A 26098-nucleotide genomic window follows, 5' to 3' on the forward strand; every position below is an offset into this window, starting at 1 on the left:
CCCTCCTCCTCCGTCTCCTGGAGCGGTCCCTCTGCCCCGGGGTCTATCACGTCCTGGGGGGCAGGGACGGCATGAGCCCCCAGGAGGCGGTCCAGAGCCTGGAAGTGGGGGCAGGCCTCCGGGTCGGCCCCTGGCAGGCAGGCCCGGGAGTAGGACTGCCGCAGGTCCTTGATTTTGCAGCGCACCTGCTCCTGGCTGCACTGGTGGCCCCTGGCGGCCAGGCTGGCAGCCATGAGGCCATAGACTGCCGCGTTCCTGTGGCTAGTGCAGAGAGCGTGGACATTGGAGGCTTCCCCCCAAACCTCGATGAGGTCCACGATCTCCGCACTAGACCACGCGGGCGCCCACCTCTTGCGGCCCCGGGCAGGGTTCTGGGAGCCGCCAGGCTGGTCCTGGGAAGAGGGGGAGGGCTGGGTGTCATCGGGTGGCTGGCTCATGGGTGTCAGCTGCTGGGTGTGCTGGCAGCCTTGCAACTGGCACAAACTGTGTAGCCAGCCTGTGGCCCTTTAAGGGCTCCGGGGCCGGGAGGGCGGCAGATGAGTTTCCCTGGTGTTGGCCAGAGTGACCACCAGGGCAAGCTGGGAAGGGCTAGCCTCCCACTAGTTCGAATTAAGGGGCTACACACCCCTTAATTCGAACTAGCTAGTTCGAACTAGGCTTAATCCTCGTAAAATGAGGTTTTCCTAGTTCGAACTAAGCGCTCCATTAGTTCAAATTAAATTCGAACTAACGGAGTGCTAGTGTAGCGCCTATGCAAGTTAGTTCGAACTAACGTTGTAGTGTAGACATACTCTGAGTTCATTAATGAACACTGGTCCAATGGCCATTCTTTGACAACAGGGGGTGGAAGATGTGGAACAGCTCAATCTGCATTTTAGTAACAACATGGAATCTCAAGGTTCCATCTCTCCATTCTCGCCATGCGAAGGAACTTTACCTAGGGGAAACACTCAGGAAAGTTTATTTCAAAGGGTGACTGGAGTAGAAAAGGGAGGAGCAAAAACACCCTAGGAATTCTCTCTTCCTTTCTCACTTTCTCTCACTCTATCACCTAAGAAGACAAAGGAAACAGCCTTTGGACTTTGGGATGGGGTTTGACCTGAAAATGTGATCAGTCTTGTTGCTTGGAACATGTGGTGAACATTTTACCTTGAATTAAGTCTAGGTTGTTATGTTTTAATTGCTGTATTTCTCTTACATCCATTTTGGATCTGAATGCTCCCTCGTTGTAGTGAAATAAACTTGTCAGACTTTAATCAAAACTAAGCCCGTGTTGTAGTTAAACTGAACTGCTTGGGTCATTCCAGTTTAAGAGTAAATTGTTGAATATTGACCTCTCCCTGTTTACAAACAGGACAGACTTCTAATATCTGAACTGGCTAGGAGAGGACTGGCCAGGGCAGAGCACACATAGTTGGGGGCAGGTCACCCTGCAAATGGCAACCAAGGCTGGTGGAAGCCCAAGTATGACTGGAGTATTGTTGGCTGGCTGCAGCTAGACACAGACACTTTGGTTGTGACCAGCATGCTGTTCGGCTGTTTGTGAGGGGTCCAGGTTGGGAATTATAGCAGCAAAGCATTACAATGCAGGCCGGGTTGCAGGGCAAGTGATGACCACTCACTAGTCTAGATTTCATTTCCAGGATGTGATAAACCTGTGTTAGCACCTATTGTAAACAGAGTTTAATACATTGTTAGAACTGTGGCTGGCATTGACTGACCTTATGGGCAATTAGTTAACTTGTTTTAAAGGTTCTTAAGCCCTGTCTACACTGCATATCCAAAGTAATTAATGGTGGGAAGTTTTGCTAGATGACATTCTTAACCTTGACTAAATTATCTCTTTATTAACTGGGCAGTATTTGTCCTAAGTAACTACTATTTCCTGTGGGTTTGCAGGTGATAAAAAGTACAATAATGACCAGCCATTTAATATCTGCAGTTTTGTCTCATTTCCCTCTTATCTTTCATTAAACTAGATAATAATGTGCCACTTCATTAATCTAGCACATCGCGTCTCTCGCTTTAAAGGAAAACCATGTAGTTGTCAGACTGCAGTAAACTGTATGGCAGTATTTATTACTGTAAATTTTAATGTCTCTTAGTTTCACAAAACACTAAACTACAGATGGGAAGAAATGGCCTCACGCTACCCCCTACTGACTGACTGTTCAATCAATCCATATTTACATTTCTAAAGTGCGTTAATGTACAGGCCCTAGGGCACCACAGAAGGCTAGTATAAAAATGTTTTAAATGCCAAATCTCCAAAAACAAACAAACAAAAAACCCAAACAAACCATGATTTCAGCTTTCAAATTCAGCCTAGGTATAAGAGGTGTTACTCTGCTGATTGGCACTACACCAGGATAGATTTACTATGTGAATCCCAAATTCTACTAGATTAAAAAAAATGAAATGCAATAGCTGGGAAGCTTTATGCACAAGTGCACATTACCCATAAAAGACAATCCAAATTCATGAAGCATACAAAAAAACATTTAAAAGCCAAATGAATGAGGGAAACCTGGTTATGAGAAATAAAAAGGTCTCTTAAATGGGGTGTACGAGAGTCTGCGGGTACTCATAGCTTTACTTGAAATCAGTGAAGTGCATTCAATCTTGCTGTGATGTGATTGAAGGACTTAGATATGGGGAAAGAGCTCAGCTTACAAATTTTGTATAAACTGCAGATATTAAGCTATTGCTGGAAGACCTGGAACAATGATTTGCTATAGATTTCAATCCAGGATGAAACACAAGATTGGAAGTAAAGTTTCAGTAAAAGAAAGGAGACTCAACTAGAAAGTTTGAAGCCAGATTCAGATGTGACTCCAAATTTTCCAAGATTTGTGAGCATTAAGCCTTAAAAGGAACACTTTATGGTGAGAGGTATTTGCTGTTATAGAAACAGTTATCATTGACTAAGACATTCATAGACAACACCTCAAGCTGCTCTATCAGAGAACTGTGTGTTTAAGAAAGTTTGAAGGCCTAAAAAGTAAAAACACTGTTATGGAAAGCATCCAGAACCCTCTCAAGATATGCAGAGACTGAAAAGTGTACATCTTGGACTAGAGCAGGATGGTTAACACTTAGAGGTATCATAAGTTAGCTATGGAAGGATGAACCACCAATTTTCCACGACTGTCCAAACAGAATTCCACATGGAGGCTAATGTCACTATGAGCGGTGGCGACTCTTCTCCAGAGCTTCCACCCCATCTTTGAAGGGTCAGCCATGAGATGGTCACCAGCAGCAGTACTGATCTTAAGTGAGTCTTTCTGCTGGGAAGGAAGGGTGCGCAAAGCTTAAAGCACACAGAGGAAAGGGCATCCCTGAGACATCCACTGATTTGCAGAGTTGGCTTCTATTTTCACCACAGATTCTTTGGATCCACAGGATTTGTAGACACACTCCAGACATTGCAAGCCCTTCGCTTTTGTAAGGAGAATCAGGCGAGTTGACAGCAGGGTTTACTTTGTTGAGATAATGAGCTATTTCCCCCCTCTAGCTGAGTTGGCCATAGGATCATCAAGCTCATATATAACCAACTAGTCAGTGGAAGCATAGAACTGCAAAATACATTCCTATATAAAATTCATTCCTTTAGGGACCCCATAGTATAAAGTCTGCATGTTGATTCCCTAAAGCTCCTGACTACATTATTATTGCTGTTAACATAGGAATTGCCGTACCTCAGGCTCACAGTCCACTGACTCCAGCCTCCTGTCTGTATACAGTGGCCAAAAGCAGATGCTTAGGAGGCCAACACAAGAACCAACACTGTAGGTAGAGTGAGAGACCCTCTTTCACCCATCCAGTCCATGGAGACCTCATCCAAAACTTGACTAGTGAGAGATTGGTTTGCTCCCTGAAGCATGAGATTTTTATCCCTCCAAAACCATTTTTTTTTGCTTTAGTTGTTGTAATGATGGTTACTCTTGTTATCCCTACAAACAATTTCAATGTATATTATGAAAGCACAAAATATACACGAAGTGGTTTGAAAACAATAGGTAAATGGGCATTGCGCCAAAGAGCTCGCGTTCTAATGCTAGTCGTGGCACAGCACAAAGCAGTTAACATAGGAAGGGAAGACAGGTGCAACAGCAGTTAAAGATTATAAAAGTAATGGCACATGAATCCTTAGTCATTGCATGCCTGTATGCTGAGAACTTTCATTTCCTAATATGTACAAGATGCCTCCACACCTTAAAAGCCCCTTTAAGAGCACCATGCTCCCTAACCCCTACCAATCTATGCAATGCTGTTGAAGCAGTGTTGGTCCCAGGATACTAGATAAAAGGTGGGTTCAATAATACCTTTTATTGGTCTAACTTCCGTTGGTGAGACAAGTTTTTGAGCTACACAGAGCTGAAGAAGAGCAGAGGTCCATTGTGCTTCACCTCCATTATGCTCCTCGTGTTGCAGGTTCCCATGGCAATAGAGGATGTCACCATTCCTATCCCCAGTACCCTAATACAGTGAAAAGAGCTGGCAATGTCTCTCATGGCAGGATGAGGGGAGCTAATCCTTATAAGCTGTAAGGAGAGACATTCTTGACCCATGTGGTACCATGGGGATCCCTTGGTCCTTTTCTTGTCTGATCCCACCCTACATGGGGGAGGGGGTTATCACAGAAAAAAAACAGCAAAATCACAAGTTCTAGTTCAGCTATAAAGTAGCAGAAGGAGAACTTGTTCCTTGGGCAATGTGTCTGCCACCTGCCACTCTGCTATGCAAGTGCCTGGATCTTGCCTGAGGGACAGGGGTTTAGTCCAGATGAGCTCCTCTTCCCCATCCGTCACTGATACATCTGTACTTGCTGTTAGTGAAACGTCTGGCTTCTAACAAGGCTGCCCCTCACCTTTGTGATATTCTGATCACAAACTATTCTGACATATTACCAGAAAAACAGACTAGGAAAAGCAATTGCAAATGGTCATAGCCAACAAAGTCAAAAGTAACATTCCAAGAGCAGCATTATATAAATATGCTATTGGCTATGGAATCTGTGAGAAATTTGTTAAAGTGGCACATACAAAAAGTTAAAAAAAAATCCACTGCCCTCTAATTTTTTCCTTCATCTTAAATGTGTCATAATTAAAAGGGAGAATGTATGCCTGAATTATTAGCAATGGGATGCTTTGGCTGATCTCATTTTATAAATTTCACTGGATGCAGAATTTTTATGGGTGATCTGCTTCTTTATTTAGGATAATATTCTAGAAGCAATGATGCAGATTAGTTTGTTTTGGCTTTGGCTTGCTGTTCAAATATGATTGTTTTTGCAGTTTAAAAAGGACCCACGGAATTGTTTATATTAGTAATTCCATACAGTTCCTCTGATGAATCCTGGGAATTATATTTACAGTACAACTTAAATGGTACAATGGTATTACTGAGAAAAAAGTCTTTTAAGAAAAATGTAATAATTATATTTGGCTACTTTACAGATAGAATATAATGTGATCGGTAGACTAGTATGGTTTGTAGTAATTAAAGTTTTGTGTTACTGAAATGATACACTAAAGTGGGTAGATCATAAGGTGCACATTTTCATTTATATTAGATCACTTGCTCTTAGTTAGCATTTTACAGATGGTGTAAATTCTGGAAATAACAAAAATACTAATGAATACCGCCCTATTTGTTGAGCTTTAGTGTGTTGGCATTTATACTTTAAGAAGTAAAGGAGTATCTATATCTGGGATTTTCAAAAGGCGCTGAGTGAGATAAGCGATTAAATTCCACAGATGCAATGAAAATTGTATAGCTGATTTCCTTAGGTAGTGTAAAGATATGCCCACCTATACAATTCAATTTTCTGGACAACCTTTTTTCCAGGTTACTTTGTATTGATTGAATGGCTTATATTCTGATCATATTTTTAAAGGGACTATTTTAGATTTGCATGTATTAACTGAGATCAGAATCTAACTACAAGACTGATGCAAGCAAGGCCCATTTGAAATTAGTGGAAAAATTCCCACTTTAATGGACACTGAATCGGGCCCTTTGTGCAGCACCACTGGTCATAATAACCCCATTGTGCCCCCCAAATAAGAGTGATTAGGAGTAATGGGAAGCTGACCACCAAGGCTTGAGACACAAGCATACTATGATACATTTCTATTATCTATTATCCCTACTACTGACACTGTTTCTTCTAATAAATATTGAAGCTCTATTTTGAGGCAAGACTGAAACAGATGGAAACTTTGGAGAAGAAAGCAACATATACTGCACCATAAATTATGCACTATTCTGTGCTATTCTAGGCTACTTTTCTAGGCTACTTTTCCCTAAGAACACAAAGAATCTCTTTCTCTTGTTTAGGCAGTTTCAATTATTTCCACAAAGTTGAAATTTGTGAACTGAGTACTTGAGCATGTATTTTTAGAATAACTCTCTCTCTCTTACACACACACTCACACCCCTTCAAAGATTTTCTCTCTCACCAACAGAAATTGGTCCAATAAATGATAGTACCTCAACCACTTTCTCTCTCACACACACTACAGACAAAGTTTCATGCGTAGTTTTAGTACTACACATCTATTCATATAAGTTTATTGTGCAATATGAGCAATATTTGGGACTCACAGTTCAACTTCTATGAATTTAAGCTTTGGAATGAAGCTAAACATTTCACATGGAGGCTCAATTTGTTTCACATACAAATATTTAACACCAACACTGAGTGAAGAGAAAGCTAGCTTTCTCTCTGCTCTTACCCGGGGTGAATTTATAGATAACAGAACTTTCCAGTTAAAGAGTTTAATTTCAATAGTTTACAATCCAAGCTATTCATTGCCAATTTGTTTCACCATAGAATTTAATCCAATATAACTGAAGACATTTCTGCCTTTGTATCTGCAGGTCTATTAACTTAGGGAAATTACTCTGCAAAGACATAACAATTCTTCTATGAAAGTTATTGAATTCTAGTACTGAAAACAGTGCATCAATAAGGAAAGGTCAGTAGAAAAACACCACAGATCAGCTTCTTCCTGGCTGTTCATGTGAGATAGCAAAGAAGTACTGCAAATGAATTATTTTTTTAAGGAAAGTAAATGCTTGATATTACCTGTCATGGCTTCTTTAGGCCTGGAATATCTGGAGATCAGTTTTAGGTAGTAGTAACATTTTCTGTTTGGGGAAAATTAGAAACATGAACTACTAATTGCAGGATTAACTGAGCTAAGGAGCCATTGAGATGTCTTTGTGGAATTTATTGACCTTTACAAGAACTTCCAACTAATTAGCAATCCTGAACTTGCTAGATTAGAAAGCGCTCACTCAACCCATTCTCATTTTTTATTCATTCAGTTTTGTTCGACTGAATACCTTCTGCTCCTCAAATACATATAGTATTGATTGGCTGTCTAAGGATTTCAAACAAGGTTCATTTTGATAAAAACTAGTACCGTATGTCTTGGCTATATTTGATCTAGTTGTTGGTGATCGGTGGGTTGTTCAAGGAGATGGCAACAACAACAGAAACAAATCCTGTAAGACACACTGTTCCAGGGATAGGTTGGTGATGAAAAAATCTGTTTTCCATCATTCACATTCTTAGTTCTGAAGAACATCTGGGATGAAGTGTAAATATTACTGTGCCTCCAAGAACCGGGGTGTGTGTGTGGGGGGGGGGGGGGGGGAATTAGAAGAACCAGGGACAGGGAAACAGGGAAAAATAATCCCAATTATACATACAATATGATGGGGGCTAATTTAGCTGTAACTAGTCAAGAGGGAGATCTTGGAGACACTGTGGATAGTTCTCTGAAAACATCCACTCAATATGCAGCGGCAGTCAAAAAAGCAAACAGAATAACAGGAATCTTTAAAAGAGGGATAGAGAATGAGACAGAAATCATCTTATTGCCTCTATATAAAACCATGGTACATCCACATCTTGAATACTGCATACAGATGTGGTCACTTCATCTCACAAAGGATATATTGGCATTGGAAAAGCTTCAGAAAAAGGCAACAAAAATGCTTAGGGTTTTGGAACAGGTCCCATGTAAAGTGATATTAAAGAGACTGGTACTTCTCAGCTTACAAAAAGGAGACTAAGGGGAGATATCAAATCATGACTGATGAGGAAAAAGTGAATAAGGAAATATTATTTACTTGATCCCATAATATAAGAATTAGGGGAGGATGTCACCAAATTATATTATTAAGTTGCAGGTTTAAAACAAACAAAAGGGAGTTTTTCTTTATGCAGCACACAGTTAACCTGTGGAACTCTTTGCCAGAGGAGGTTGTGAAGACTAGGAATTTAACAGTGTTTAAAAAAGAACTAGATAAATTGATGGAGGTTAGTCCATCAATGACTATTAGCTAGGATGGATAGGAATGGTGTCCTAGCCTCTGTTTGTCAGAGGCTGGAAATGGATAACTGGAGAGGGATCATGTGATGATTGCCTGTTCTGTTCTCTCCCTCTGGGGCATCTGGCATTGGCCACTGTTGGCAGACTGGATTACTGGATTCTGGGCTAGATGGACCTTTCATCTGACCCACTATGGCCATTTTTATGTAGGGGAGTGAAGAGAATTTTTCCTCGTGATTTTGTCTGATCTGTGAGCACAACCCAAGCCAGACTATGAGCAGAGATAGTACACTGGAAATTAGAAGCATATCTGGAAACAAAATCTTTCTCCAGTTCATGGAAAAGGCATTGAAAATCCATCTAGCCTCTTTGCGGTAGCTAGTATGACTCCAGGGATGGAGTAATGCCCCAAGCCTGATACTTAAGTCTCTAACAAAGATTAAGCAAATGGATTCATGTAGCTGTGGACAAATAGGACAGACTCCCCCCACATAATCTGCATGACCATTATATTCCCTACCTCTGGATCCAACGTAGAGTGCACATGCAGGTGGGCTGTGCATCTCTTGTCCTTTCTGTGTAGTGTCCATTCAGGGCTTGCTGCAGCCTTTATTTAAGCTAGAGGATTTTGCCCTCAAGCAATATGTTAACTCTTTTTTTACCCTGCACAACAAAGAACAGTCTGAGCTCTGTGTATTGGGATACAAGCACACCACTGCCATTGAAATCAACAGAAGATGTGCCTGTGTGTCTGGGGGCAAAACATGACCCCTTGGCAATTATTAGCAGACAGGAAAACAGTGCATAAAACAGCCTCTTTTTTCAAGGAGCTAACATGCTTCTTCAAGAACATTGATTGCAGCTTGTCAGAAACTGTGGATAAAACAGTAAATCCTTCGAGTAGCTATTATTTATGGACTAAGTCTTGAAGAGGAAAAAGATTTATTCAATTGAAAACCTCTAGAGCTTCAATGGTCTACTGCAGAATGTTGCACTGGCCCCTTATTTCTGAATGTTTTAGATCTTTATTTTATTTGTATTTTTTGTCTTTTCTCTCAAATAGCACTACAGAGCTTTGGTCATGTTGCCTTCTTCTTTATTGTCACACCAGTAAGGAAAGTAAGGGTGTATCCATTTAAGATTAATTTAAGATGGCTGGATGACTGTCCTTGTATCAACAAAAATAAGTATACAGGGAGAATCATCAAATATTAGCAGAGGCTATTTTTTTAAATACAAAAATGTCTAAATTAAAGTTGTGGAGTTTAACAGCAACAAAAATAGGGCTTAGAATCTATAGAGAATTTCCCACAAGCTAGAACAGCTTTCAGAAAAGCCAAATATTGCAGCTAATCTGTTTGGCAGTGTCCTATCAACACATAGGATTTGAGCCTTCAAAACTTTATGCACATGAATAGTCTCATATAGGGCTGACCCAAGGGGGTGTGCTGACCTCTTCCCACCCCTGCTCCATTCACACTCCACCATTCCCCTAAGCCTCACCTCCACTCCACCCTCATCCCACCTCTTCCCATCCCTCTCCCACTTCCATTGCACCCTTTCCCCAAAGCCTCCTCTCCCAAGTTGCATGATGTGGAGGAGAAGGACTGGCACAGAGCACCAGCTGGGATTGGGCCCCTCACGCTCACTGTGGTGGCTGACACCAGAGTGACACAGCAGCCAGCTCTGCTCCACTGCCCATCTCCCAGTCCACTGTGCTCTACTTCACTGTGGTGAAGGCAAGTGGAGCAACCCGGCCCCAGCACGTTCTGCTCCCCTGAGCCCTGTGCGTCCTGTCCATAGGAAGGTTGAGGTGGCCGCCATGGGGTCCCCCAAAGTGTGGGACTTGGGGTGGCTGCCATGAACCATCCTATGGATAAGATGGATCTGGTTCCATAAAACTCAGTGGGACTGCTGACAGGAATTAAGTTATTACATGCATAACTATTTGCAAGATTACGTTGTAAAAGGTTAACACAAATATGAAATATTGAGACTGTGGGGAGAAATAACAGCTTTCAGGTATCTACAAGCTTGTTACAAGAAGGAGGGAAAAACATTATTCTACTTAACTTCTGATAAAAGGACAAGAAGCAATGGGCTTAAATTTCAGCAAGGGAGGTTTAGGTTGGACATTAAGAAAAACTTCCTACCTGTCAGGATGGTTAAGCACTGGAATAAACTACCTAGGGAGGTTGTGGAATCTCCATCATTGGAAATTTTAAAGAGCAGGTTAGACAAAATCTTGTCAGGGATGGTCTAGATCCATGGTCATCAACCAGTAGATTGTGGCCATATCAGTGAGGCTTGGAGGGTTTCGGAGGGGTTCTTTTTTTGCATCTCACTTGTGTGGTCCCGACTGATTTTTCTCTTGGTCATTGGCCCCTGACCCAAAACAGGTTCCCCGCCCCTCCCATAAATAAAGACAATGTTGAAATGTTTTGTGGTGGACATAATATTTTATTTAAAAATGAAATCTGGCCAAATAACCCCCAATTGGGGCCAAGCCTCCATCTGGCCACAGCATCATAACACTCCTACACCTCCCACAGACCCCAACCCTGAGCCCATCACACACCTGAACCCCCTGTCCTGAGCCCTTCACATCTCCAGACTCTTACACCCCCACATCCTCAGTCTCCTGCCACAACACTCCTGCACCATCCACACACCGCAAACCTGTGCCCTGAGTCCATCATATGCCCAACCCCCCTGCCCTGAGCCCCTCATACATCCCAACCCGAACTCCTGCATCCCCACATCCACAAGCCTGCAGCTTGTTCAGCACCCCAACCCTCCACCTGACTCCAACCATCTCCAGCCTGGAGCCCCATCCCTGAGCCAGCATCCCCCTTCTCCATCTCCTCCTACACCCAAATTCCCTCTCAGAGCTTGTAGCTCTCACCCCTTCCCACACCCAAATCCCTCATTCTGCACCTCCTGTCTCAAGCCATTGAGAGTGAGTAAGGGTTGGGGACAGTAAGTGATGGAGAGGAGGGAAAAGGAGGGGGCGGGGCCTCAAGGAAGGGATGGGGTCTTGGGGAAGGGATAGGGGAGATCTTGGCTTCCTCTGACATTTAAAAAGTTATTTTGGGTGTAAAAAGGTTGGAGACCGCTGGTCTAGATAGTGCTTGGCCCTGCTGTGAATGCAGAGGACTGGACCTGATGACCTCCCATTCTATGATTCTATGATAGTGTCACTGCTTTGTGACTAATAGAAACATCTGTATACAACCTTATTTAGAAAGGACAAAGAGTTATCTATAATATATACAAATATGATCCATAACAGTGAAGGAACCACAAAACTAGAAATATTATAAGGTAAGAGAAATATTTATTTTAATTTTGCACAAGAACGAGCTTATACTGAACAAATTCAATCAAGAAATAATAAGTGCAGTAAACCAAGGAAATATAGTTGACTTTTCCCATCAGAAAACATTAAGTAGCCATGCCTGTGCATTACTTTATTACAATAACTTATATCTTTTTTTCAGAGCATGTACTATACATAACACATCTTAGCTGCTATATTCTTTGTTCCTGAAAACATCCTCCCTTTACTCAAATTTCTGCTAGTTTCTGCAGTGAGCAATCAAACAAAATTTGTGCAGATTCAAATATTATTAGGTAAAAATCTCTGTGCCTATTGGTGTGTTGGACTTTCAAAGCTTCAGTAGGCTCAATGATCACTTCTAGTTGTCTCTGGATCTTGACATTGTTAGGCACAATGTTACAATGTGTCACTTTGCACTAACCTAATATTCTGCATAATGATGTCAGACACAGAAATAGCCAGAAGTTGAGCCTGACCTCAAAGAAAGGTTTACACATCTGAGCTTTTCTCCGGTTCCATAGATTTCATTCTAATTCAGGTAATAGAAAGCTCACTCAATTCAGAACATTTCTGCACTTTAGATGGATAAAACTGATGTGATTTCAGTTTTGGCTTTATACAATTTTTGGTCTAAAGGTCTTTTTGTGAAGGAAAATTCTGTAACCAGAAACTGCTTGTGAGACACGGTTGTTAGCTTCACAGTTCCTGAAGGCACTGTGGATCCACTGAGCAACAAACGTGACCATTCTGTGAGAGGGGGAGGAAGGGGAAAAAGAAGAGAATTAAATGGTTAGCATTATGTAAAGTCAAATTAATAACAAGAATAATTTGCCCGGTAGAAGAATTACAAATACATGTGTAAACTGGTTTTTTTTTTTAGCTCTTTCTATCTTCACTTCAGTCCCATGCTCTGTGTAACATGAATCTAATGATATCCCTCATTAATCACTGCATTGTGATCCATATAATAAAATTAAGATATAGAATTGAAGTAATTTGACAATATGCTATTTATTTCAAATATTTCAGCATTTGGTCCAGTGTGGGCTATAAAGATGGCAAAGAGAACAAAGCATTAGAACAGGGGTAGGGGACCTTTTTGGGAGGGCTGCTGATCCACAGAAGTCGGGAGCTGCACACAAGTGAGAAGGAGAAAGACACTCCCCACATTCTCTTTGCACACCAGAGCCCAGGGGGACCAAGCTAGTAGATTTTGTGTGCTCTGGCCATGCAGGGCTTCCCAATGCTGGGGGAACCCTGAGCCTCGCAGGCTGCATTAGGAGTTTTATTTAGATTTGACACAGGGAACTACAAGTTTTATTTAGCATGGAATATCTCAAGTTAAGACTTGGCTGTAACTCTATCAAAGGTTAATCTTCGAATTTTTCCCTCCAGATCTTAGTTTAGACATTTTTCTATGAATGAATATTAGCAATTAATGGAACAGGTTGCTTAGATGAATAATTAAAGTAATGAAGAAAAGATATGTGTTGCATTTCTACCTCTTCTCAATATGACTCTCTTACAGGGTGTATAATTTTAAAATTACGGTAAATAAATGTAGTCAATTGAAGTACAGGGTTGATTAAAGATCAGGGAGGTAAGACTCATTCATTCATTTTCTTGACTGTATGTGGCAGTGACTAGATAACTATGCCAGAAATCCTAGCGTTCACCGTCTTGTGATTTGAAATGGTTTTGTGGCTAAGTCAGCTTGAGCTGATGCCTGGCTTTCTGATTTTGTGTAAACCTATTTTGCAATAGCTTGGTTAGAGAGGCTTATCTTAAAGCTTTGGTCTGCTATGTGATGCATTGCTAGAAAACAGTGAAATGAAACACTACAAATGAGACACATAGTGGTATGGTATTTATATTTTGTGCTACAGAACCAAACTATACAAGCTGTAATATAGTATTTGCCTTGTTTGCTTGGATTAGACTGCTTGGGTAGAAAACAAAGTTAAAATTCTTACAGTACATGTCAAACAAGAACATGGTGTTGGAAGGAAACAAACTAGGTTTTATACTTTGACAAATGGTTCAAGTAATTTTTAGAGTCTGGCTCTAATTATACGGTTATGCCTTGTAACACCTGAAAATTCATAACATGGAAAACCTAAGGGTAAGTAGTGAATCTAGTTTAAACAGGCATAGTGACTATTTGGTAAAAGTATTACACCAACATGGAGTACACTGGTTGAACTGGTTTCCTCTGTAAAGCCTTGCAATGGGGGCTTTGCATGAGGCATTGGGAGTCCACAGAGCTTGGTAAAGTACCTGTATTACTCTTAGTGGGTCAAATTATGCTCAGAGTTTATAAAGCAATAGTTGGTACTGGTAGCTCATGGCTCTGTATAAACTGGTTGTGAAATAGAGAGATCAGTCTTGGAGTACAAAAGGGTAGAATAGACGGGAAATGGTCCATAGCTGACAGCGAGTGGAATTGATACAAATAAGTTCCATCTACACTCCCCAGGCATCTCAACAATAGGGGATTCTAATCCTGTTTCTTCTTCTAAGTGGAGCCTTCGACATTACTCTAGCCCTAGGGAAAGGATATGGGTTGAGATATGAAATTATGTGGGAGGGCTACAGATCTCCATCCTAATGGATCCTTCACTTTCTCTCCCTCTCTTTGTGGCTGGTCACTACTGTTGTGGAACTGCTATTTGCCATTCTTCAGTTATACACAATACAAAATACAGTGCCCCTCATACATATATAATGGAAACACTTTATTCTGGCATCCCTTCTTTACTTCTTTTTGAAGAGACAGCAGAATTCACTGAAGCTTTTCACCATTAACCTTTCTTCTAGAGATAATGTGTGCCTTAACCCTGAGGAATATTAAAGACCCAAATTATATGGATTCAGCTGTCAGTTTTAAACCAAGAAAAAGTGGAGTTTTTGCCATTACAAAACTGAAAATATTTGATCATCACAATTGTCAAGGAGAAAATAGCATTTCTGGTAATTTGATGCTCATTCCATAAAATGTATTTCCTGTATGGGGTCAGATCTTACTGACCTTTGGAAATCATTTGACACTATAAGTATCTGCAAAATAGCATGGGGCTGGCAGGAGTAAGATTTGCCATTACAGTCGAAGCAAGATGTTTCTGTGGAACAGATATGTTCAAGGTGAGATACAACAGGGACTATGATGCTATAAGATTTCTGTCTCGCTGGTGAATTTAAACCATCTGGTTCTTAAAAGCTCTCTCCCACTGACAGAAGAGGCTGAAGTAAACAAAGCTGAACATTTTACATTACAACCTTTGAACAGCAAGTGTGGAAACAGACTTCCCACTGACCAGACTAAAAGTATTAATATTTATAAGCCCTGCAACCACCTGGTCAGGAGGATCCTTGGCTTGATAATCTCAATGCTGTTTACCTTGCATTGGCAGAGGGTGCACTCTGTGCCGTGTTTAATCCAAGAAGATCCAGTGAAGCGAACGACATTAGTTTCATCCAGACATGTCTTAGTGATGTCATTACGAATGGTGTCTGCCTGGCAGGGGTCAGTGACGCAGCGTGGGCAACACTCACTCTTGGGGAGTACACTGAATTCACATTCCATCTCTGGACAAGGCAAAGGCCAACAGTCAACTTCACCCTGCTGTTAAAAAAAAAGGAACAAAGAGAGATCACTTTAGGTATTCTATTCTGTTTCTGATGTATTTTTAGTTGTTTTATGAATCAATGTATTGTCTCTTTCTGAGGGCTGGTTCTCCCATGTGGCTCTATTTAAAAGACAATGAAAAGAATTCTGATGTTCATTTCCTGTTGACAATATGTTTTAAAAATCAATGTATCATTTCTGAAGAATGGTGAGGGTGGCAAATGGAAGGGTGAATTGGCTTAAATCAAAACAACTTAAATTACTGAACGTGATAGATTGAAATCATTCATTTCAATGCACAGGATGGAAATTCAAATTCAATTAATAGTGAACCAAAATAGAATTGTATTTATTGATTAAATAAAACTAGCTTAAATGCACTGGAAATGTGAGAAAAAAGTGTATCTAAAAGTTCATCAAAATATGCATTGCATTTAAAACAAACAGATTTATTAAACAAATGAAGCCTTGTTTGTAGTTAGTGAATTGAAATGACTGTTTATGGTCACCATCTCCTTCAGGATTTCAGAACTAGTATATCTCATCTTCTCTCGTCTAGCTTTTATTCACAGATTGGAAGAGAAAAACGAGCTTTCCTGCTTTTATAACTCCCAATTGGTTTCTTAACTTTTAAAGACTTGGCCATTAAACTGTACTATTTGAATAAATTGGAAGCAAGAAAATATTCTCTCTGCACCTACAGATGCTATTGCTGTCAAGAGCTGGTTTAGCACTTCAAAAATATTTAGTTACAGCTGGTTAGCCAGGAACTTCCACCAGTTCAGTGGGACTGTCTTTAAAACTTGGCTGCAAACATGCACTACTTAATATTATTTCTAGAATTTACTGTAAATGTTTTTAATATATTATATCAGGTTTAAACATCAAAATAGGCAGTCATTATTTCAAACTTAACTTTATATAAGTTTATATTTAAAAACATACCTGTATTTAATTTAATTTTTAACAATTATTTAAATAAAAAATCTAATTTTTATTATTTTTAAATTATTAGTTTTTAGCCATCCTAGTAAATGGACACCTTTACCTCCCCATCCCCTTTTCATTCGAACATCTTATTTTGACCCTGCTATATAAGGAGAAAACTGTACTCTGATCAGAGGCACTGACTTTTACTTTTCCCAGTGGGTGCCCCAAGGTCCCACCCCAACCCACTCCAACCTACTCCACCCTTAAGACCCCACCCTTGCTCTGACTCTTCACGCCCCTACTCCTCTGAGGCCTCATGCCAGCTGCTGAGCAGCTAAATGGCAGCCTAGCTGAACAAAAATTACGTCCAAATGCATATTGGTGGGTATTGACCACCCGCACTATTTTTAACATGGGTGCTTGAGCCCAGGAGCACCCACAGAATTGGTCCGTGTGCTTGATTCTCTCCTTACTTACAGCAGTATAAATCAGGAGCAATCCCAGTGAAATCAGCATTATATGGATATAAAATTAAAGAACTACAGGTGGTTCACCAGTCTTGGAAGTCATCTGATGAGTAGTGCTTTGGTTCATCAGCAGATATACACCCAATCTGACAAGCCAGAAAGGGCAGAGCAGACTTGTAGTACTAGCAGAATCTGAAACACACTTCTTTAATTGAAGAGTGCACTAAACTGGGGTGAGTGAAGCTGGCATAGCTATACTGCCAAAGGCACAGTAGTGTAAACAAGATCCCATTTTTTGGGCATTGTTTCTTGAACAAGAGGTGCTAGTGAGGAGACATGATTGGAGGGCACAGATCTTTAGCTATCAGCTCTGTCCTCCTCTGGCCCAACTATGCCCCTAGTAGGCTGGAAGGGCTATGGGAAGAAAGGAGGAAGGTAAACAATTTGCTGTGAGGATGCAAGAGAAATAGCAGGGAGACCCAGACTTTGTATCTACTTCAGGGAATTAATGTAAAGGAAGGGACTCATTCTGTCACAAGCCTCAGTAGTATAGATGTGGGGAGTGGCCCATTCACCTTAGTGGGGTGTGCTCAGATTAATTAGGAAGCGCCAAAAGATGTCGAGGTTAGCACAATAGCTCTGGGTGGTGTGAAATAAGCCAATCATCAGAATAGGAGTCCCCTCTCACTCAGTGAGTGTTGTCCAAGGTAATCTCACTATGCATGTCAGTTTTAGTGCAACTGGAATTTTTTATTTTTCTTATTTGGGGGGAACAGTATTTGAGGAATGCCTGAACCAAATTATTCCAAACTGGCACCAGTGCCTCTGTTGTAGCGGGCCAATATCCTTGCTAATCTCATTATGCAAGTGGATTGTAAAGTACTTTGAAAATTAAAGTTCATAATGCCTAAATCTGCACCATAAATTCTACTCTGGTCCCCGAATAGCTTTTTATTTATTGTTTCTGTCAATAGGAAATGGTGGAAATTATTCACGATTGATCCTGAGAGAGTAATATCAGGATCAGAGACATAGTTTGAGGCCCACATATGTGTAAAAAATGATTAAAAGTGTAAAATTTGGATGTTTCATGATTATTTCAATGGGACTATATCTCACTTAAATAACCTCAAAAATCTTGACTACTAAACCACCCTGTGGTTATTTTCAACACAAGATTTTTTTTGAGTGCCTCTCCCCTAATCAGCTTTTTCTTTTCCTAACCCAGGGGTGGGGAACCTCAGGCCTGGCTTGCCTGGATCCGGCCCCTGAGGCTCAGGGCTTCCCCGCCCCTGCGTTGGGGAGCCCATACTGGTGCTCCAGACCCTCCCTCCCCACAGGACTGGAGCACACAAAATCTACAAGCCTGGGCCCCACTAGGCTCTGGTGTGTGAGGAGAACGTGGGGAGTGTCCTTCTCCTTCACAGTCAAAGGCCACATTAGTGAGGGCTTGTTTGTATTATTTATTAATTATTATTATGCTTCTCACTTGTGTGCAGCCCCTGAATGATTTTTCTGTGGGTCAGCGGCTCCCACCCCAAAAAAGGTTCCCCCATACCCCTTAACATATTCTGTAAGGGTACAGAACATTATTTCGAAATAAGTAGCACTATTTTGAAATAACTTAGTCCGTGTCTACACAGCAGGCAGTTATTTTGAAATAAGTCAAAACACTGTCAAACTGGAGGACTTCTTACTCTGACTCCTGTAACTCTCATTGTATGAGGAGTAAGAGAAGTCAGAGGAAGAGTGTTCTATTTGGAAGTAAGTGCTGTGTAGACACTCCCAATTTCAAAATAAGCTACGCAACTGACATAGCTCAATTGGCATATCTTATTTCGAGTTAAGCCCCGCTGTGTAGATATACCCTAACTGTTTTGCTCCTAGAACTCTGTTGGAGATGTAAATTAGTCAGATTGAAAGTGCAAATGAAGCAGAGATTTAAATATCCTGCACTACATTTGCATAATCGCATCACAGTGTTCTTTTTAAAAATGGTATTTTGAAAGTGAAACTGTTGTCTAGATGCGATTCTTTCGAAAAAAACCCTGAAGAGTACAGGATCTTTTGAAAAAGGGTTTTTTTAAAAAAAGAACCTCGTCTAGACAGCAGTTTCACTTTTGAAATACCCTTTTTTGAAAGAACGCTGTGACACGATTATGCAAATGAAGTGCAGGATATTTAAATCCCTGCTTCATTTGCACTTTCAATCTGACTAATTTACATCCCTCTTTCAAAAGAGGGATGTAGTTTAGACATGGCCTGGGAGATGCAGATTTGGGGGCCAAAGTGTTTTTGTTTGTTTGTTTGTTTGTTTTGGGGACAGAAGATGTTGTCTCCTTTCATATAAAAAATCCAGATCCTGTCTAGCCTAGGAGACGTATGCTTTGGCTTTGTTGAGACAAGAGTTTGTGATCCTGTTATTGAGCTAATTGATTGTAAATGCTAATTGTGTTGAGGCTCTCCACAGATGTTTGTCATGGGGCACAAAATTTTGTGGTTTGCCTAAGGCTGAGCCACCATGTCCAGATACTTTGCCAATGTTTTTGTCTAGATTAGCTTTTATAGTCACTTAACAAGCAACTGGCAATCAATTGCAACAGGATGACAAATGCCAATCCAGGCAAACTATCTCCTATGATAATGGGAGAACTAGTCACATGATAAAATCACGAGTGGAAATAGAAAATTGAGCAACGGAGAGGACAAGGGATTTTAAATCATACTTTGAAAAATTCTGTTTTGTCTGATTTTGTTAACACTTATTTAACACCAGTGCCAAATGAGTATTTTGGATAAAGGATGCATGGGTAAAAGGGAGGGATGACAGAGACAAATTTGCCCAAGATTTTTCCTGCCCTGGGGGGCCTGGACAGTCTTTCCCCTTCCTCCGTTAAATGGCACCCATTAGGACAGATTCTTCCCCACCTAAGCAGAGCAGAGCTGCGTGGCACTGACAGAATGGGGGAAGGCAAGGACTCTGCAAACCCTCCAGTGCACAAACTGTGCCCATGGTGGTCTCCTCCTCCTCTCTTGACACTGAAGTGACCTGGCTCCATCTGCCTGAAACAGGACTCGCCTAGTGCTGCCCGCACTTGGAGCCGGCCATCAAGGCTATCCTTAGGAGTATGCAGTGCCCGGGTCAACTCCTGCTCTGCCCCAGGCCCCATTCCTGCTCCTTCCCTCATTCCACCCTTTCCTCTGAGCCCCACCCCTACGCCATTCCAGCTCCACCTCTTCCCGCCCTTGGCCTGTCCCCTCTCACCCCCATTGCACCCCTCCCCCGAAACCCTCTTCTTCAAGAAATGTGGGAATTATATGGCGGGGAGAGGGCCGGAAGAGGCTGGCAGAGGCTCCCCTGCACTCAGCACAGCAGCAGAAACTGCAGGAAATAGAGTAACCCAGCAGCCTGCTCCTCTCCACCACCATCTCCCAGCCAGGTTACTTCACTTTACCACGGTGGCAGCAAGCGGAGTGACCCAGTCCCAGCCCCTTCATGGGGAGTAGAGTAGAGCTATCTGGGGCTCATGGGCTAACAGCAATACCGGAGGGTGGAAGGGCAGGGGCAGACTGGCCCGGCGGGATACCGGGAATTTCCCAGTGGGCCGTCAGTAGGCCGTCGTGTCCGCACGCCGTTGCCCCTCACTCCGAGTGAGTCTATGTCTGTGCTGTATGCAGCATGAAGAACCTGACCCGCCGCCTGCACCATGTGCCGGACATGACACGGGGGGTTGAGTTTCAACAGATGATCACTTGGAAACTTCATCTGGTGCAGAATGTGGCCACTTGTTTAGAAAATCACATTTTTGACAGTAGCAAAAGCCACAATGGACTATACCATTCTTGGTAGTCTACAGGTACTTTCAATTTGCTTCTGACTACAGTGCAAACTGACGATTTTGCCCTATAAATCTCTAAACAGCTTAGCAACTAGCTATACTAGAAATCACCTTTTGATATCATATTGAGCAGATTCAATCAGCATAGGCAGTAAAGCTAAGTCTCCTAGATATAAAATGGAGGAGGCTGACATCACAGAATTTTCAGTGAGGGTCCTTATCTCTGGAGTTTACAGTGCCTTTGATCGGACCCAAGAACCAGATTAGTTGACTTCCCAGGCCTATTTTCTAAAGCTTCCACAAGAAGCTGGGTTGAAACACAGTAGGAGTGACCCAAAACAGATAATTTTATTTGTTTGGAATCTGTAGATTCTTCTCATGATATTTCTCTATTTGTAATTTTGCATTAAAATATCAAGATGCCTCGTGCAGTAGCACTCAATGGCATGGCTTTCAGTGGGGCTACAGGTGTTTGAAGCTGGCCCAGGGACCAGTATCCAACACTGCCAAAGTATGGATTTTCAGAAGTCACAGCTGCTTGGTTGTCCTACTGTATTACTAGGTTTGGGCTCTGGAGTAGGATTCCATTCCAGATCTAGTATCTGTGTAGGTCCCTTGAACCTGGCTGGTATATTCAGGGTTTTTGTGAAGAAACCAGCATTGGGCTGTAGGAAAGTAGCTCATTTACAAAAACCACATATAATGCATTAAACAGTGATGATTTAAGTGGTCCCCAAAGCACAGAGATGAGAAAGATCATCTAGGAATCTGCTATAGCTTTTGCTTTACTTTTCCCCTTTGAGAAAATATCAGAAAGATGCTTTTTTTATACAGTTCCCTCCTGGCTCACATTTTCCTTATTCTTTAGAATCACATGAGGCTGGGAATGAACGAAACCTTAAGAAACAATGACTGACCTTGCCATTTCAATTGATTTTCTTGGATTGAAAGGAAGTACAAAGAGAAAACAGAAGAGATATCACCTAAGACATCCATTTGGTAATTGAAGGAAAGCTGGCTGTAGTTACAAAAGTAGCATCTTGAATAAAGGTGAGCTCTGCATGGAAATTACAAAATATGGAGAGCTGTATGTTTTATACATTTAATTAATCACACGGGGATCTATTTTATTGCATTTTAGCAGGAATGAACTTGAATCCTACAAAAGTTTGCCCATTTGGAATTTGGACAAAGTTCCTATTATTATTCATATCTATCAGACCAGTGAAAGCCACTGGATGGACCAAGATTTACTTTTGAAATGGAGGTAAAACACTATACATTTTCATCTGAGGATTATTTTTGACAGGAAAGTTTATTATTCCACAGGTTTTACAGGTTTTACCATTAGATCATGTAATCTGACCTCCTGTACATCACAGGACATTAAATTTCACCCACTTACCCCTATATTGAGACCAATGACTTTAGCTAGACTAAATGTATATGAGTCATCACAAGGCTACACTGTTGTGTGTCACAAGCAGAGAATAGGACAGATCAAGATGGCACCAATGCCTGAAAACCCTGCAATAGCAAAGAACTGATTAACTACAATATACCCAGATGATCCTGGAAGATAAGACATCCTCCAAACTTCAGAAGGTGAAAAATTCCCAAGGTCCTTGCCAATTGGACCTGGGGAACAAACCCTTCCTGACCCCAAAAAATTTCATTGACTTTTACCCTAAGCATGTGAGTAACACACATCAGCCAGGTATCTGTGTACTAGCTCACAGAATGGGTTCACCCTACTACATGTTCCATCTCCTGCTGTGGCTAACACCTAATGTTTCAGAATTTGCCAAAACAAAACAAAACAAAACAAAACAAAACAAAACAAAACAAAACAAAACAAAAAACACTCTATCCAAAACACATTTAACCAATAGTTTATTGGGGAAACATATTCCTTCCTGGCCTTTAAAGGTAACTGGTTGAAGCCCTGAAACATGAGATTTAATTATAATCATTGTCTTAATGCAGAGCTGAAAGTGCAAGTTTGAAGACAATGCAGAGCTTCTTGCTCATGCTGTGCCCCATGAAGAAAGAAAATAAACCACAGGATTCATGGATGTATAGATGCTAGGATGAGAAGAGACCACCAGGATCATTCAGCCTGACCCTTTGCACGAACAGACTGTAGGATTTCTCCCAGAAACTGGATTGAAGCTTTATTAGATATTTAATCTCAATTTACAGTCTCCAAGTGATGGTGAGTCCTTCACCATGCCTGGTGACATGCTCCAATGTTTAACTGCTCTCACTGCTAGGAAATGGAATATTATTTTAAGATTTATTTTGTTTAGCTTCAACTTCGAGAAATTGGATCTTGCTATGCCTTTGTCAACAAAACTAAAAAGCTTTCTGATATCTTCTCCATGTGTCAGTATTATACAGGGTGATCTAGTCACTTCTCAATGCTCTCTTTGACAGGTTACGTAAACTTCAGCTCATTTAGCCTGATACTATAAGATCATTTTTGTGGCCTTTTTTGAACTCTCTCAAGTATTTTTACATCTTTTTTTAAGTATGGACATCAGAACTGGAACAATATTCTAGAACAGGGGTGAAGAACCTTTTTTCGGTCGGGGCCGCAGAAAAATCAGGTGGGAGCTGCACACAAGTGAGGGAACTCCCCTAAACCCTCTCTGATGTGACTCCCATCTGAGAAGTAAAAAGACACTCCCCACATGTTCCTCATACGCCAGAGCCTAAGGGTGCCCAGCCTAGCAGATTTTGTGTGCTCCAGCCCTGTGGTGCGGGAGTGGGGGAAGGGGTGCTGGAGCATACCACTGCCTCAGGGGGCAGATCCAATCAAGCCCTGAGGTTCCCCACCCCTGTTCTAGAAGCTGTTTTAAAAATGCTGTGTATAAAGGCAAGATCACTTTCCTGCTGCTATGTAATATTTTTCCTTTTATTCATCCAAAAACCAAATTTGCCCTTTTTGATACACTGTGGCCTCATATGGAGTTGGTTAGCTTTGATGATCCCTAAGACCTTTTCTGAGACACTGCTTTGTGAGACAGAATCTCCCATTCTATAGCTATTGCCTGCATTTGTTGTGCTCTGATGTATTACCTTTCATTAGGTTGTATTAAAATACATTTTAATTAACTGGGTCCATCTAATTAAATAATTCAGACCACTCTATAACAGAAATCTACCCTTCCCATTATTTACTACCCAATCAATCTTTGTGTCATCTACCAATTTTATATAATTGTACAGATCACTAATTAAAAACAATTAATGGCACTGCCCCAAGAACTTATCCCTGGGATACAGCATTAGAAATGGTCCCATCCCATTAACAACTACCTTTTGAGATCTAATTGCACGGCATTATGTCTAATCTATGGAGTTTCTCTTAAAACTTGGAAGGGACATTTTTTCAAACCCGGGCAGTAAAGGGCATCTGGGTGAACAATTCTCAAGAAATAATGTATTCAGGGAATTTAATCCTTTTTAATGTTTGTGAATTGTTCAAGAAAAAACTGAGTTTTTACTAACTTGTCTTGTATTTGAAATATTCCACAAACACTTAATATCAGGCTATACACTGATCAGAAATTGCATGCTGTAATATTCATTTAAAAATTCAATATTGAGAATTCACTCTTCAGAATGTGATTGGTCACTTAAGCCACTTTTTAGTTTCTTTGACTGGATGATCCTCACTCTCTACTCAAAAACAATTATTTTCATAATTAAACAAACTTCATTTTTGTGATTAAATGAATCTTGACTATAGGCCTGAAAATTACTTTCTGCACAGAAGTTAGCAAACAGGAAACAGAAAAGGATGCATTAATTAAAAAATTCATTAAAAATGGATTCCTATTAGGTTTTGCCAAAATGCTTGGAGTTCATTTTTGTCTACACTAAAAGCGCTACATTGGTACAGTTGCACTGCTGCAACACACTTTCCTGAAAGACACTTTCCTGTTGGCATAATGCATCTACTTCAATAAGAGGCAGTAGTTAGAGAGGTGGGAGAAGTTCTCTTTCCAACATGGTGCTGTCCACCCTGGTACTTAGGTTGGTGTAACTTGCATCACTCAGGAGAGAGGTTTATTCACACCCTATAGCAATATAAGTTATGCTGACGTAAGGGCTTCCTATAGACTGCTGTTGTTGGAAGACTTACCAAGCATCGACACTGCTGACAGTTCTGCACCCAGGTATCTCCGCTGTTATATGACAGCTCCCCACTTTGATGTAGACATTGACTGCTGAGCCTTGAGTCACATTCAGGGCAACAAAACAGGTCAACTGTAGGGTTCTCACAGTCACAGACCATCCGTCGACACATCACGTACCCACTCTGTTGTTCCAATGCCGATCAGCACATAGAGACAACAGAAATTTACATAATCTGGTCACTATACAAAATTAGGTATGTTGGTTTAATTCTAAATCCCATGGTAATTTGCATGAATTGCTGTTTTGTATATTTCATTCATAACAGCAATTCTTCCAACAGCCCTTTTCTGAAGTAATGAAATATGTATGGTTTTTCTGAGACAGTCAGATTAACAGATTTTACTAAAATTATACTAAGATTATACTTTTACTAAGAGTATATTAATTTTTGTATGCATGTTAATAAGTGTTGGAAGAAACTTTCAGACCAACCTATTTCTCCTATACCTATTGTAAAGGGTTCATATTAGAAAGACTAAACTTGGGTAGGATTCCACTAAAATTCTGGTGAAACCTTAGCTTTTAGGGTAGGGTGGGGAACCTTATTTGGGTTGGGGCCCACTGACACATGGAAAAATTAGTCAGGCTCCTCACACAAGTGAGAAGCCAAAAAAAAAATCCCTCCCAAACCATCACGGACATGGCCTCTGATGAGAAGGAGAAAGATACTCCCCACATTCTCCTCACACACCCGAGCCTATGGGGCCAGACTAGTAAATTTTGTGTGCTCCAGTCCCTCAGTAGGCATGGGCTCCCCAATGTTAGGAGGGGAGCCCTGAGCCTTGGGGGCCAGTTCCAGGCAAGCTGGGGGCTGCATTTAACTCCCAGGCCTTAGGTTCCCTGTCTGTTTTAGGGAGTTGTTCCTGCTTTGGCCAGCAGCAAATTTGATCCAGGTTCTGTTTCAACATTTTCAGCACTAAGCATGAGTTTAGGGGGGGAAAACAGCTTCAGTCATACCTGAGAAGGATGGCCCAAATTATGTTGGGATATATGAGAGGCAGAGAGGGGAAGCAGATTTTTTTTCTTCACGTTTCATTTATTCTATCCAATCTAATTCTGGGCCTAACTAAATCTCACAGAGCTATGCATGGAGGCAAATAATCTGGGCACAAATGTGATCTCTCCCACCTGGCTAAAGGGAGACGGTGTCTGTGATGGCTCTGCTTTCCTTTTTGCGGGACTGCACAACAAAGCCTCCGAGGCAATGATATCCATCTAGGGGAAAATGGCAGGGACTGAGCAGGACTGGGATGGGGAGCTCTGTGTTGGGTACACAAAGGTCAGGGAGAAGCACACTGACCCCAATGGTCCTGTGGAAATCACCTTTCCTGTGATATCACCTC

General features: G+C 41.2%; 1 protein-coding gene and 1 long non-coding RNA gene across 2 annotated transcripts in view; both read right to left on the reverse strand.

Annotated features, from left to right (window-relative positions):
* The window catches only part of LOC102444385 (uncharacterized), a 43377-nt gene extending 34429 nt beyond the window's left edge, over positions 1-8948 (reverse strand). Inside the window, exons 1-2 of the long non-coding RNA XR_001368522.3 lie at positions 8869-8948; positions 7094-7155 (exon numbers count right to left, since the gene is read on the reverse strand). This is a non-coding gene — a long non-coding RNA (uncharacterized LOC102444385). The remainder of the gene's footprint in view (positions 1-7093; positions 7156-8868) is intronic.
* A 2716-nt stretch (positions 8949-11664) lies between these two features.
* Positions 11665-26098, reverse strand: part of NELL2 (neural EGFL like 2) — a 290204-nt gene continuing 275770 nt past the window's right edge. Inside the window, exons 18-20 of the mRNA XM_006126494.4 lie at positions 24700-24876; positions 15086-15310; positions 11665-12435 (exon numbers count right to left, since the gene is read on the reverse strand). Coding sequence (XP_006126556.2) covers positions 12385-12435; positions 15086-15310; positions 24700-24876 — 453 coding nt within the window. The 3' untranslated portion in view covers positions 11665-12384. The remainder of the gene's footprint in view (positions 12436-15085; positions 15311-24699; positions 24877-26098) is intronic.

The sequence above is a fragment of the Pelodiscus sinensis genome, chromosome 1, assembly GCF_049634645.1.
Source record: "Pelodiscus sinensis isolate JC-2024 chromosome 1, ASM4963464v1, whole genome shotgun sequence".
Taxonomy (NCBI): domain Eukaryota; kingdom Metazoa; phylum Chordata; order Testudines; family Trionychidae; genus Pelodiscus; species Pelodiscus sinensis.